At 42.7% G+C, this 15,238-nt stretch overlaps 1 protein-coding gene across 1 annotated transcript; it reads right to left on the bottom strand.

Annotated features, from left to right (window-relative positions):
- Positions 1 to 6,476: 6,476 nt before the first annotated feature.
- LOC143291448 (uncharacterized) lies at positions 6,477 to 13,535 on the bottom strand. The gene is made up of 5 exons (XM_076601313.1): positions 13,420 to 13,535; positions 11,049 to 11,303; positions 9,688 to 9,933; positions 9,001 to 9,119; positions 6,477 to 7,528 (listed from the first exon to the last, which is right to left on the bottom strand). Exons 1-5 carry the CDS (start codon positions 13,504 to 13,506, stop codon positions 7,291 to 7,293), a joined length of 945 nt encoding a protein of 314 aa, XP_076457428.1. The 5' UTR covers positions 13,507 to 13,535; the 3' UTR covers positions 6,477 to 7,290.
- Between the last annotated feature and the right edge of the window lie 1,703 nt (positions 13,536 to 15,238).

The raw sequence follows: 15,238 nt of genomic DNA, 5'->3' as shown, positions 1-15,238 counted from the left end.
TGAGACAGTTATCAGAACTGATCGAGAGAGTTAACTGATCGAGACAGTTACCAGAACTGATTGAGAGAGTTAACTGATTGAGACAGTTATCAGAACGGATTGAGAGAGTTAACTGATCGAGACAGTTACCAGAACTGATCGAGAGAGTTAACTAATCGAGACAGTTACCAGAACTGATTGAGAGAGTTAACCGATTGAGACAGTTACCAGAACTGATCGAGAGAGTTAACTAATCGAGACAGTTACCAGAACTGATTGAGAGAGTTAATCGATCAAGACAGTTACCAGAACTGATTGAGAGAGTTAACCGATTGAGACAGTTACCAGAACTGATTGAGAGAGTTAACCGATTGAGACAGTTATCAGAATGGATTGAGAAAGTTGTAAGAGCTGATTGAGATAGTTGGGTACTTACTGAAAGAGTAATCAGAACTGATTGAGAGAGTTATCAGAACTGATTGAAAGAGAAATGGGAACTGATTAAGACAGTTAGTGACTAAGAGAGTTATCAAGACTGATTGAAACAGTTGTCAGAACTGATTGGGAGTTATCAAAACTGATTGAGAGTTATCAGAACTGATTGAAATTTATCAGAACGAATTGAAAGAGTGATCAGAACTGGATGAGCAAGTTATCAGAACTAATTCAACTGAGAGTTATCAGAACTGTTGAGCAAGTTATCAGAATGAACTGAGAGATATCAGGACTGGTTGAGCAAGTTATCAGAACTGATTGAGCAAGTTATCAGAATGAACTGAGAGTTATCAGGACTGGTTGAGCAAGTTATAAGAACTGATTGAGCGAGTTACCAGAACTGATTACTACCAAGGTATGATCACATTCCCTTTATTTTCATAAATGTTTCTACAGTTGATTATGTAGCATCAATTGACTGTATTGCATACGTATGTAATGATGATCAATTGACTGTATTGCATTCTTATGTAATGATCATTGTATTGTTAGTTATTCAGATACATGTTATGATGTATACTTTAATAGTTAATACATACATGTATAATCATGCTTAAATCTTTTTTGTCTTGGATGTAAAATTATTTGATCTTTTTGAAGCGTCATTTGTGTAGTTGCTTTTGTGTAATGGGTATGTTTGTGTGTGTACAAGTGTGTGTGTGTGTGTGTGTGTGTGTGTGTGCGTGCGTGCGTGCGTGCATGCATGCATGTATGCAATGAGAAACAGAGACAGAGAGCTTTGAAACAATTTTTCATGTAAGTCAGTGACAGTCAGTATCAGTATCAGTATCAGTAGCTGAAGGAGGCATCACTGCGTTCAGTCAAATCCATATACGCTACACCACATCTGCCAAGCAGATGCCTGACCAGCAGCGTAACCCAACGTGCTTAGTCAGGCCTCGAGAGGAAAACATAAAATAAAATAATAATAATAAGAAGAAGAAGAAGAAGAAGAAGAAGAAGGAAAGAAAGAAAGAAAGAAAAAATAATAAATTAACAAAAAAATAAAATAAAATAAAATAAAAATAAATAAATAAAATAACAAAAAATAAATAAAATAAAATAAAATAAAACAAAATAAAATAAATGAAATAAGAAATAATAGATAGATAGTGCCAGTCAATGGCAGCAAAGAGTGATGATTGAAGCAATAAGGAGCAGAGTCACTTAAGAAGGTCACAACATATCCATTCAGGAAAGAAGGAAAATAGTAACTTAGTAAGTGCCACAAACTTATTGTAGATTGTCAACATGAAAAAAGAAATCTCAAGATCATTACTCACACAAGAAAACTGAACAGGCAATTTTAGTCTTCAAGCATGTTTGTACACACACACACACACACACACACACACACACAGAGTTACATACATACACACAAACACACACTAACACATACACTGATACAGTTACACACACACACATGCACACACACACAAAACACACACACATACACAATCACAGAGGCACACAATGTGAATGATTCAAAGCACTGTATTGCATTGTATTGTATTGTATTACTCTTTTGCCACAACAGATTCTCTGTGTGAAATTCAGGCTGCTCTCCCCAGGGACAGCGCATTGCTACAATAAGAGTGCCACCCATTTTATTTCTTCTTTTTTTTCGGCCTTCAAGTGTATTTGTACTCCTATCAAAATGAATTTTACTATGGAATTTTGCCAGGGACAGCCCTTTTGTTGCCATGGGTTCTTTCTCATGTGCGAAGCGCATGCTGCACACAGGACCTCAGTTTATTGTCTCATCCGTATGACTAGCATCCATACCACAATTCCAGGTTTAGTGGAGGTGGAGAAAATTCCGGCACGTGTGGGGATCGAACCGGCACGCTCAGATTCTCTCACTTCCTAGGCTGATGCATTATACACTCCACTTGTTACGGAAGCAGTATGGAAGAAACCAACTCTACATCATGTAATAATAATAATAATGGTATTTATATAGCGCTGAATCTTGTGCAGAGACAAATCAAAGCGCTTTCGCACCAGTCATTCACACACATGCATAACTCTAAAACTGGAGAAACTGAAGACAAGGAAGAGGCAGGGAAGGGAGGCTATTTTGGGAAGAGGTGGGTTTTGAGGCCAGACTTGAAAGAGCTGAGTGTGGAGACTTGACGAAGTGAAAGAGGAAGTTCATTCCAGTTGCAAGGTCCAGAGACAGAGAAAGAACGGCGGCCAACAGTCGAGAGCTTGAATCTGGGTATGCGTAAACAGAGTGGATCCGAAGCTGATCGTAGTGAGCGAGATGGAGTGTAGAGGTGAAGGCAGCCACAGAGATAGGAAGGGGCTGATTTGTGAATACATTTATAACATAGAGTGCTGATCTTGTACTTTATTCTGTGTGAGACTGGGAGCCAGTGGAGATGTTGCAAAAGAGGAGTGATGTGCTCAGATCTTTTCTTTCTGAGGACGAGCATGTGACAGGCCTCCAGTCAGAGGAAGAGACTCATATGAATGACAGTGGTGAAAGCCAAGAGGAAGCCAAGACAGGAAGCTGGAAATCCAGGACGCTCTATTTGACTCACTTGTGTAAACAAAGTGAGTCTATGTTTTAACCCGGCGTTCGGTTGTCTGTGTGTGTGTGTGTCTGTGTGTCCGTGGTAAACTTTAACATTGACATTTTCTCTGCAAATACTTAGTTGACACCAAATTTGGCATAAAAATAGGAAAAATTCAGTTCTTTCCAGTCATGTTGTTTAAAACAATGTTGCACCTCTGGGTTGGGCACCAAAAAAAAAAAAAAAAAAAAAAAAAAAAAAAAAAGAAAAAAAAGAAGCCTAATTATATGCAAACTGCATTTACTGTTATATTTATATTTTTTGTATTCTCTAAACTTGGCACTTTGACCTCTTATTCTGACACAACAACAAGAGGAGTCATTATTATCATTTTTTGTTCAAACAGGAACTTCTTTTGCTAAGCATGGAATTTTTATTTATTTTGCAAACGTTTTGGTGCAGATAGTAAAGAAGGGAAATTACTCTGTAATTAATGCTAGGGGACTTAATTTATCACAAGTGAGTCTTGAAGGCCTTGCCTCTCTTGTTTTTTTCATTTGCTGCCCTACAGGATAGAACGGGCAGTGAGTCTGTGCAGCAGTTTCTGTTTAGTTTGTATGACATTTAAGATGTGAGCATGAACTGTTTCTGTTTAGTTTGTATGACATTTAAGATGTGAGCACGACGCACATGCCATCCGCAAAATTCCGCTGTGGTTCACTGACTCAAAACGCCTGGAGATGTGAACAGATTGAAAGTGATTGACTGGAGTATTTGACAGAAGAGGAAGAAGTTCTTTCCAGTGCTTACTTTAATGCTTCACCTCAGTTTGCATTTTTCAATAAATGTCGGCACATGGTATAAAGATAGGGATATGACTACCGGTTGCAGTGTAAATACTTACAAGAAAAAAGAGTAACCTGTCTACACCTTGGAGGAATTCTGGGCTAGAAATTCCCTCTTTTCTATTGATCTCTGTTGTTGTTTTTCTTCCTCCTGTTTTTTGTTCTTTTCTTTCACCTCCACCTTCTGTCCATAGGTTCAGTCACCTCTATGTTTGCAGCGATATTTGGCATTGACATATTTGTATTTGTATTTCTTTTTATCACAACAGATTTCTCTGTGTGAAATTCGGGCTGCTCTCCCCAGGGAGAGTGCGTCGCCATACTACAGCGCCACCCATTTTTTTTTGTATTTTTTTCCTGTGTGCAGTTTTGTTTGTTTTTCCTATTGAAGTGGATTTTTCTACAGAATTTTGCCAGGAACAACCCTTTTCTTGCTGTGGGTTCTTTTACGTGCGCTAAGTGCATGCTGCACATGGAACCTCGGTTTATCGTCTCATCCGAATGACTAGCGTCTAGACCACCACTCAAGGTCTAGTGGAGGGGGAGAAAATTTCGGGGGCTGTGCCGTGATTCGAACCAGCGTGCTCAGATTCTCTCGCTTCCTAGGCGGACGCGTTACCTCTAGGTCATCACTCCACTTATATATCAATCAGAGCATGCAGTGTCCTCATTATTAATCACAAATAGCAGATCTTTTTTTTTTTTTTTTTTTTTTTTGTTGCTGCCTCATCATCTGCACCGTTTCAGTGGCATTACTCCCACGTCACTCATTCAGATACCCCTATACATGACCACACCCGGGTTCGTCCATCACAGTTCCAGCGTTGGCAGTCCGTAGGGAACCATTGATGTTAGGTCGCCGGGAGGACACACACCAGAGGAGACCCTGCACTGCTGCTGAGTCACTTCAATGGTGTTCAGTGGTGCCTGTTCTGATTTAATGTACTTAGGACACCACCTTCTAAGCCCCCTACTAACGACAATAATGGCTTAGCCGCAGAGCCAGACTGAGTGAGCGTCCCTCCCAGAGTGGAGACCACCATCACGTCCCTCAAACAACACCCCCCCCCCCACCCACCCCCATGGATCTGCTGACACTAAAGACATTGACAGGACTCACCCTAAGCACATAAGTGGAGGGGTATCGAAACTGAGGTCACCATGAGAGCAGGGCATGAAAGGCCGCAGACTTTGAGACTGTTTTGTTTATTTTTTATTGATGATGATGGAGGAGGAGGATGACGATGATGATGACGATGTTGCTATGGAGGTCCATTTTGGTTAAGGACTGCGTGATAAGGCTGTACTCTACGCTTCCTGTCATAATGATATCCCGGCGTTAACCAGGCCCGAGAGATACAGACACTTGCAGTGTTGGTCAGGTAATTAGAGCAACACACCCAAAGACGCATCCTTGAAGTGGATGACACTCGATTGTGTGGTCCCAGTCTCCCCATTTAAGCCCACAGCACACTCAACTCTGGGTAGGAGTCGGCCATGCGCCGAAAAACCCACCGCCGCTGGGATTCGAACCTGCGTTCTCCCAGCCATCAGTCCACGACGCTAACCACTTCGTCACGGTGGCTGGTACAAATAGATCTTGCTCCACTGTTTACGTCATCAGTGTCATTTGATCAATCAAATGACAAGTGTTATGGTTCAGTTCAGTTTCTCAAAGAGGTGTCACTGTGTTCAGACAAATCCATGTACGCGACACCACATTTGCTTAGCAGATGCCTGACCAGCAGCGCATCCCAACGTGCTTAGTCAGGCCTTGAATGGGCCTTCAGCGTTATGGAATGAGTAAAAACTTTGATATTTCAGTCAAAGCCTTTTACTCAACCCACTCCCATTTGTAAATATATATATATATATATATATATATATATATATATATATATATATTAAAAAATTAAAAAATAAAGTCTGGAAACAATTTTGCTTCTTTCAGGCAAACTCAACACAGCCACACCAACACCAACTCATTATTCATGCACATTTCTAACTGCCAGTCAAACTATGTGAAGCCAACCACCCTTAGTTTTCTTAATCATCAACAAATTTTCGTGCGCTGTCTCAGATTGACATGACCTGAAGTGTGCACGCGCACCCACCCCCCCTCATCACCACCCCATGTTTCCTTTTTTATGTTTCTTTGAAAAAAGTATATACCCCAGCACATAGAATTTAGTGGATGATCAAGACATTGATGCCTTATTCAGAGCCCTCTGACATAAAAGAGCCATCAGAAATTGTGTCTGTGTAGTGATCTAGTGTTGAAAATTCTGTCAGACCATGTACACCAGGTTTGATATAATTCTGGGTTGTTTGTTGTTGTTGTTGTTGTTGTTTTTATAAGATATGTAATGTGATAGACATGTTAAAAAATCTAAGAAAAAAAACTTCGTTGTCACTTTGGTTCTCTCAAAGAAAGAAGATGTCAAAAATAAAACTTACATGTCACTTTAGGTATCCTAAAGAAACAACATGTCAAAAATAAAACTTCGATGTCACTTTGGTTCCCCCAAAAAAACAACACAAGTAAAAAAAACAACAACAAAAAAACAAACAAAACAAAAACAACTTGAATGTCTCTCTGGATGTATTTGGATAGATACATGTATTAAATTGTCTTGGTTCCGTCTTTTCACGACCATTACATTCACAGAACCCTCACCATTATTTCAGTCAGTAAACATATATCCGCCCCCATACAATTCTTTACTGTTGTGCGCAGCCACAATAACACTTTGATGAGTTTGCCATGGAACCTTGCATAAATATGGTTCAACAACTTCGGCCAGAAGAAAGATAAATGAAAGAAACAGGAAATGCATAAATTTGTATTAAAAAAAAAAAAAGTAAAAGAAAAAAAAAGGTGGGTTTGGGGCATGGAGAAAAATGAATAATCGGCTAACAGCCTACTAGGTTTGGAGCTGCCACATCTCTACAACTCTCTGACAAATACATGCAGAACTTTTGGCTACATTACTGACCTGCTATTGCATACTAGTAGTGCTAAGGCACTGTCCACTCCAAATCACACACTGACCAACAAAAACAACAACAAATTATTTACACTTTCAACTACCAATAACTTAAATGCTTTGGCCATCACCAATTCTCTGTCTTCTTCTGTCATGACATCAGATGATCTAACACTATCTTCAGTCATGACATCAGATGATCCAACACTATCTTCTTCAGTCATGACATCAGATGATCCAACACTATCTTCTTCAGTCATGACATCAGATGATCCAACTCTCTATCTTATTCAGTCATGACATCAGATGACCAAACAATGTGTCTCCTTAAGTTATCACATCAGATGATCCAACACTGTCTTCAGTCATGATATCAGATGACCAAACACTATCTCCTCCAGCCATGACATCAGATGACCAAACACTATTTCCTCCAGTCATGACATCACACGAGCCACACACCCTCTACCTCACCCGAAACACCTTGACCTGGCCGTAGAACTCTGCCACGCACAGAATAGTGTCATCCACCACAGCGACCCCAATCGGCCACTCCAGGCCATCCTCTTGCGACAGGACGACTTTCTGGAACTTGCCCTTGTGGTCAAAGCGAAGCACGCGCTGCTCGCAGGAATCCACCAGGTAAAGGTGACCAGAGGGACTGCAGGCCACGCCCCCTGGGGTGTCAATCATTCGGGACTGCCTGCACAGGGAAAAGAAACGCCACACGTGCAAGGTGCAAGTGTCTGGAGAAAGTGAAAGTCATGCTTTATGGCTGTCAGATAGTCGTTCATACATTGCCACTTGGGTGGCTACACTACACTACACTACACTACAATACACTACAATACAAAACAACGCAAACTGACTTGGGTGTCTGGAAGACGAAGCATACACTACAATACAGTACAATACACTATCATACTATACAACACATACTTACTTGGGTGGCTACACTACACTACACTACTTTACACTACACTTCTACATTGCACTACACTACACTACAATACACTACACTACAATACAAAACAACGCAAACTGACTTGGGTGTCTGGAAGACGAAGTATACACTACAATACACTACAATACAATACACTATCATACCATACAACACAGGCTGACTTGGGTGGCTACACTACACCACACTATACTACTACACAGACTGACTTGGGTGGGTACACTGCACTACACTACACTACACTACACTACTAAACTGCACAACACTACATTGCACTACTACACAACCCAACTACTCTACACTACAAAACAATACAGACTGACTTTGGTGGCTACACTACACTACACTACTAAACTGAACTAAACTACACTACTACTCTACACTACACTACACTACTACACAACACTACTACACTACACTACAAAACAACATAGACTGACTTGGGTGTCTACACTACACTACACTGCACTACATTACATTACACTACAACACTATACTACACTGCACTATAAAACAACACAGACTGACTTGGTTGGCTACACTACTCTACGCTACACTACTACACTACACTACAAAACAAAACAACACAGACTGACTTGGGTGGCTACACTACACTACGCTACACTACTACACTGCACTACATTACACTACTACACAACACTACTACACTACACTACACTACAAAACAACACAGACTGACTTGGGTGGCTACACTACACTACACAACATACACTACACTACACAACACTACACTACAATACAGACTGACTTGTGTGGATACACTACACTACACTACACTACAACACAGACTGACTTGGGTGGATACACTACACTACACTACACTACACTATACTACACTACAAAACAACACAGACTGACTTGGGTGGCTACACTACGCTACACTACACAACATACACTACACTACACTACAACACAGACTGACTTATGTGGCTACACTACACTACACATCATACACTACACTACACTGAATACACTACACTACAACACAGACTGACTTGTGTGGCTACACTACACTACACATCATACACTACACTACACTCAATACACTACACTACACTACACTACACTACTACACAACACTACTACACTACACTACAAAACAACATAGACTGACTTGTGTGGCTACACTACACTACACATCATACACTACACTACACTACACTACACTACACTACACTACAACACAGACTGACTTGGGTGGCTGAAAGACGAAGCGTGTTTCCCCGTCTGGCTGCAGGCCCAACAGCGCCTTCCTCTGACTGTCCGACACGATGATATCACCGTCACTCGACGTGCACAGGCTGTAAGGGACCTGTGACGTCACACACACACAACGTCATTACGGGACATGATGACGTCAACACAGTGCTGAGAACGCGCGGACCAACAGTGATCGTCCCCAGTGACAGGCACACACACACACACACACACACACACACACACACACACACACACACATCTCTATCTATCTATCTATCTTGATGTCTCTATCTTATTTCTATATCTACTCACATCCCTTATTAGCAAGACTCCTCCTCTTCCTGCACACACACACACACACACACACACACACACACACACACGCATCACATCTATTTTTAACTCTCTCTCTCTCTCTCTCTATCCATCTCGGTCTCTCTACCTGTCTCTATATCTACTCACATTTGTTATCACCACACACACACACACACACGCACTGCAACCCCCCCTCACCCCACCCACCTACACTGCAACACTCCCTCATCCCATCCAGTCCCCCTCCCTCCCCACACATACCCACACACTACACACACACGACCACGACCACTGATGACGGACGTCAGTATCAGTCGCCACACACACACACCAACCTCCTCCCGCCCCTCTCTCCGCCGGCTCACCTTGAACAGCGTCTTGGACAGCAGCCGGACTACGGGCACGGACGTGTGGCGCGTGCCGATGGTGCGGAGGGCAGTGTAGGACCGGTAGTCCGAGCTGCTATGGAAGCGCACGACCACGATGACGTTGCTGGCCGACTTACGGCTGTCCGTGGCCAACGCTAGCGTGCGGTGGTCCAGCGCCGTCACGGCCCGGTACTGGCGCCTCATGGACACCGCCTGCGTCACGTGCACACTGTGCGTGTCCACCTGAGCGTCAAGGTCAAGGTCAATGTCAAGGTCAGGGTCAAGGTCAAGGACAGGTCACGTCAATGTCAAACATACTTTTAATACTGAGCTCCACACCCGGGGAAATTCAATCAAGTAGTAAAAAATCTGTGCCGCCAAATCACGAGGCTCAGTTTATCCAGACACAAACACGATAACAATCAATCATCATGATCGTGCACGCTATGCATAAAAAAGAAATGATGAGAAAAATTTGTCAAAGAGAAAAAAAAATCATATTAATTGTTGATGGACTCAAAAGAAGCCATACAAGCGCGCGCACACACACACACACACACACACACACACACACACTCACACACACACGCACGCACACACACACACACACGCACACGCACACACACAGTGACGCACACGAACACACACACAAAAGTTAAGACAATGCATTACTGCACATCAATAAAAATTATGTACAAATATAAACATCCAACAAATAGATAGATAGATACAGACTTTTTCGCAGCAGATGTGGTGCATCGCATATGGATCATTCTGCACACTTTGACAACTTCGTGAAACTTAAAACTATCAGAGTCAGAATCTGACTGTCAGAGAAATCCAGGAACTGATCAAATTTAATTTTCGTTCGTGTTTGTTGGTTTTGTTGTTCTTGTAATCAATTACTTTTAACACAGCTCCCACCACCACCATCATCTGGAATGAACTTCCTCTTGAAGTTCACTTCGTCAGGTCTCAGCACTCAGCTCTTTGAAGTCTGGCCTTAAAACCCACGCACCTCCTTCCATGATAGCCCCCCCCACCCCCCTATATTTACTCCCCCCCCTCCCGGCCCTTCCCCCTCCCCTCCCTTCCCCCCCTGCCTTTTCTTTGTCTTCAGTTTTTCTCAAGTTTAGATTTATGCCTGCATGTGATTGGCAGGTGTTTTAAAGCGCTTTGATTTGTCTCTGCTCAAGATTCAACGCTATTTTGATACTTATTTACATCATCATTATTATTATTATTATTATCATCATAACCACCATCATCCTTTCCATCAGCATCCTCACTCACCCATTCCTATCATCATAATTATTCACCACCATAATCACCACAACACCCCCTTCTTGACCTCTCACCTTCAAGAAAGACAGCAGGTCACTGTTGGATGACGTCACAGCCACAGTTTCTGTCGTCAGCTGCGTCATACAGCACAAAGCGCACCCTAGCGGCTGGGACACGAAGGCCGGCGACTCTTCCCGCCATGGAAACACGCGCAATAGATCACTGGTGAGGTATGTGACGAGGATGATCAGTCGAGGCTGCATGACGCAAATGTCGCCCAGGCCAAAGGGGAATTTGTCAGACTCCAGTCCTGCGAAAACTTCGAACATCTGTTGAGGAGAGGGGAAGGGTGGGGGAGTAGAGGTAAGGGAGGGTGGGTGGGGTGAGTGAAACAGGCCGGGTAGGAATTAGGGAAAATGAAGTGATGATGTGATGAGAGAGAAAGAGAACAAACACACACACGCACGCACACACACACACACACACACACACACACACACACACACACACACAAACACACACACTAACACACACACACCTACAAAGAAGCACACACACACACACACACACACACACACACACACACACACACACATTAACCCGCCCAAACACCAACATACATGTCCCCCCATACCCACATCAACACCTATACAACACAAAAACCTTCCAACACATACACACACACTTACACACACAAACACACTAACACACACACACCTACAAAGAAACACACACACACATTAACCCACCCAAACACCAACATACATACCCCCCCATACCCACATCCACACCTATACAACACAAAAACCTTCCAACACATACACACACACTTACACACACAAACACACTAACACACACACACCTACAAAGAAACACACACACACATTAACCCACCCAAACACCAACATACATACCCCCCCATACCCACATCCACACCTATACAACACAAAAACCTTCCAACACACACACACACACACACACACACACACACACACACACACACACACACACACACACACACACACACACTAACCGTCGCATTCACACACGCTGAAGGCGCAATATGCCAAAATACATACCCCCCCATACCCACATCCACACCTATACAACACAAAAACCTTCCAACACACACACACACACACACACACACACACACACACACACACACTAACCGTCACATACACACACGCTGAAGGCACAATGAACATTTACAATGCCATAGAAATTCTTATTCCATATTCATTACAAGAAGGTTATTCTCTGCTGGAGAAAACGTGCTGGAACCATGTCAATAAACTAAAACAGGGGCCTGACCCTAACAGAGAAAATACTGACAATAGCTCGGGAAAAAATGATCGCATGTAAAAGACATCACAGCAGCAGAAGGCTCACCAGTCTAATATACAGACTACGACTCGATGCCATAAAAACAAAATATACTTCAAATGTGACTTGCATTTGCGGCAACGAAATTGCCCCCGTGCATATCATCTATAAATGTGAACAGTTAAAAACCATATTTACGTATATCCTTTACAAAATCTGCAGTTCCATCTGCTTCCATTAGAAATGTCTTATATGATAATCAACATGGATTTGAAATAGTTCAAAGTTTAGATTGGAGCCCAATTGGCTGTTGTGATTCTACTGGTTGACTAGTTAGTTTATTTCAGTTATTTCGTTTATATTCTTCTTCCCTTTTTTTAATTAAAAAAAATTAATGCTAATTGAGGAGAGAGGAACAGGGAAAGTAGTGATGATTTATGGCATGGGTGGGGTGGGAGATAATGGAGTTTCGTCTAAAATCACAAATGTGGATAGACGCTAAGCAAAAGAACAAACGAACGAACACACACACACACACAGCGCGTTGGGTTACGCTGCTGGTCAGGCATCTGCTTGGCAGATGTGGTGTAGCGTATATGGATTTGTCCGAACGCAGTGACGCCTCCTTGAGCTACTGAAACTGAAACACACACACACACACACACACACACACACACACAACTGAAGAAACAGACGCACACACACCGCACATACACCAAGAAACAAACAAACACACACACACACACACACACACTAACACACACACGCACACGCACACACACAAAGAAACACACACACACACACACACACACACACACACACACACACAAAGAAACACACACACACACACACACACACACACACACTAACACACACATATACAAAGAAACACAGACACGCACACAGACAAACACGCTGACAGACACACACACACACACACACACACACACACACACACACACACACACACACAGAAACACACACACACACAAAGAAACACACACACAGAAACACACACACACACACACACACACACACACACACACTAACACACACACACACACACACACACACACACACACACACACACACACACACACTAACACACACACGTCTTACGGGAAGTGGACCGTGGAAGTTAGAACCCCGTGCTGACAGCATGGAAGGAACGCTGGCGGACGTGGACATGGAACGGGGGCTGGACATCCGGGAACTGCGGGCACCACTACTTTTGTACGAAGACACACTCAGTTTGTCCTCTCTGCGCATGTCCGGTGGCAGCACGCTCTGTCGTCTGCATTTAATTTTTTTTTTTTAAGCAAGAAGTTAATAATATTAATGATGACAATGGTGTTGAGGTTATAATGATTATGATACAGATGGTAATGATATGAAGAATTATGACACGCACGCACGCACGCACACACACACACACAACTGAGCGCGCGCGTGCGTGTGTGCGTGTGTGTGTGTCTGTGTGAGTGTGTTTAGGTAAAGTCCTATTCTTTATGTCCCAGTTAATTAACCCGGGACTTGTTTTAACCCTTTCGCTGCCACACATTTGTATTTCCGTTTCCTGAGTGCCAAACGATTATTTGTCGCAGAAGGGGGATGGGGGGGAGGAGGGGGGTGGGGTGGGGTCATAATTAACAGTATAATAATCAAAGAAAACTATTACAAAGAAAGATACATAACCTACACACTTCTGAAAACAAAGCGGACAGCCTACCAGGTTCTGACAGTTTGAAATTTATTTATCAGACAAACTTTCCGCAACGTCATGGATGACAAATCACAAACGTACTGATCGGTAGCACGACACTACTTGAGCCATGTTCTGGAGCGTGGTCCGCCATTTTGATAGGGTTTTCCAATTGAAACAACTACTACAACAAAGAAACAGCACAACAACAACAACAAAAACAGCGAAACGCTTCAGACCAGACGTTCAGTTGGTGGACACAACAACAGCAACAACAACAACAACAACAAAAACAGCGAAACGCTTCAGACTAGACGTTCAGTTGGTGGACACAACAACAACAACAGCTAAACAAAAACAGCGAAACGCTTCAGACCAGACGTTCAGTTGGTGGACACAACAACAACAACAGCTAAACAAAAACAGCGAAACGCTTCAGACCAGACGTTCAGTTGGTGGACACAACAACAGCAACAACAACAGCAACAACAAAAACAACAAAAATAGCGAAACGCTTCAGACCAGATGTTCAGTTGGTGGACACAACAACAACAACAACAACAAAAACAGCGAAACGCTTCAGACCAGACGTTCAGTTGGTGGACACAACAACAGCAACAACAACAACAGCAACAACAAAAACAACAAAAATAGCGAAACGCTTCAGACCAGACGTTCAGTTGGTGGACACAACAACAGCAACAACAACAACAACAAAAACAGCGAAACGCTTCAGACCAGACGTTCAGTTGGTGGACACAACAACAGCAACAACAACAACAACAAAAACAGCGAAACGCTTCAGACCAGACGTTCAGTTGGTGGACACAACAACAACAAAAACAGCGAAACGCTTCAGACCAGACGTTCAGTTGGTGGACACAACAACAGCAACAACAACAACAGCAACAAAAACAGCAAAACGCTTCAGACCAGACGTTCAGTTGGTGGACACAACAACAGCAACAACAACAACAACAACAAAAACAGCGAAACGCTTCAGACCAGACGTTCAGTTGATGAACACAACAACAGCAACAACAACAACAACAACAAAAACAGCGAAACGCTTCAGACCAGACGTTCAGTTGGTGGACACAACAACAGCAACAACAACAACAGCAACAACAACAACAACAAAAACAGCGAAACACTTCAGACCAGACGTTCAATTGGTGGACACAACAACAGCAACAACAACAACAACAACAACAGCAACAACAACAACAAAAACAG

The sequence above is a fragment of the Babylonia areolata genome, chromosome 17 (genome assembly GCF_041734735.1).
Source record: "Babylonia areolata isolate BAREFJ2019XMU chromosome 17, ASM4173473v1, whole genome shotgun sequence".
NCBI lineage: Eukaryota > Metazoa > Mollusca > Gastropoda > Neogastropoda > Buccinidae > Babylonia > Babylonia areolata.
The sequence above is the reverse complement of the archived record's forward strand: the minus strand, read 5'-3'. Positions and strand labels throughout refer to the sequence as shown.

What these genes read in the sequence shown, in the direction of transcription:
- LOC143291448 (XM_076601313.1), bottom strand. Translation starts at nt 13,506, where the DNA reads ATGTCCAGCCCCCGTTCCATGTCCACGTCCGCCAGCGTTCCTTCCATG. An exon ending in ACTTCCACGGTCCACTTCCC is followed by an intron (nt 11,304 to 13,419) that starts GTAAGACGTGTG and finishes TCTCCTCAACAG; the next exon opens with ATGTTCGAAGTTTTCGCAGG. An exon ending in ACCTGCTGTCTTTCTTGAAG is followed by an intron (nt 9,934 to 11,048) that starts GTGAGAGGTCAA and finishes CTTGACGCTCAG; the next exon opens with GTGGACACGCACAGTGTGCA.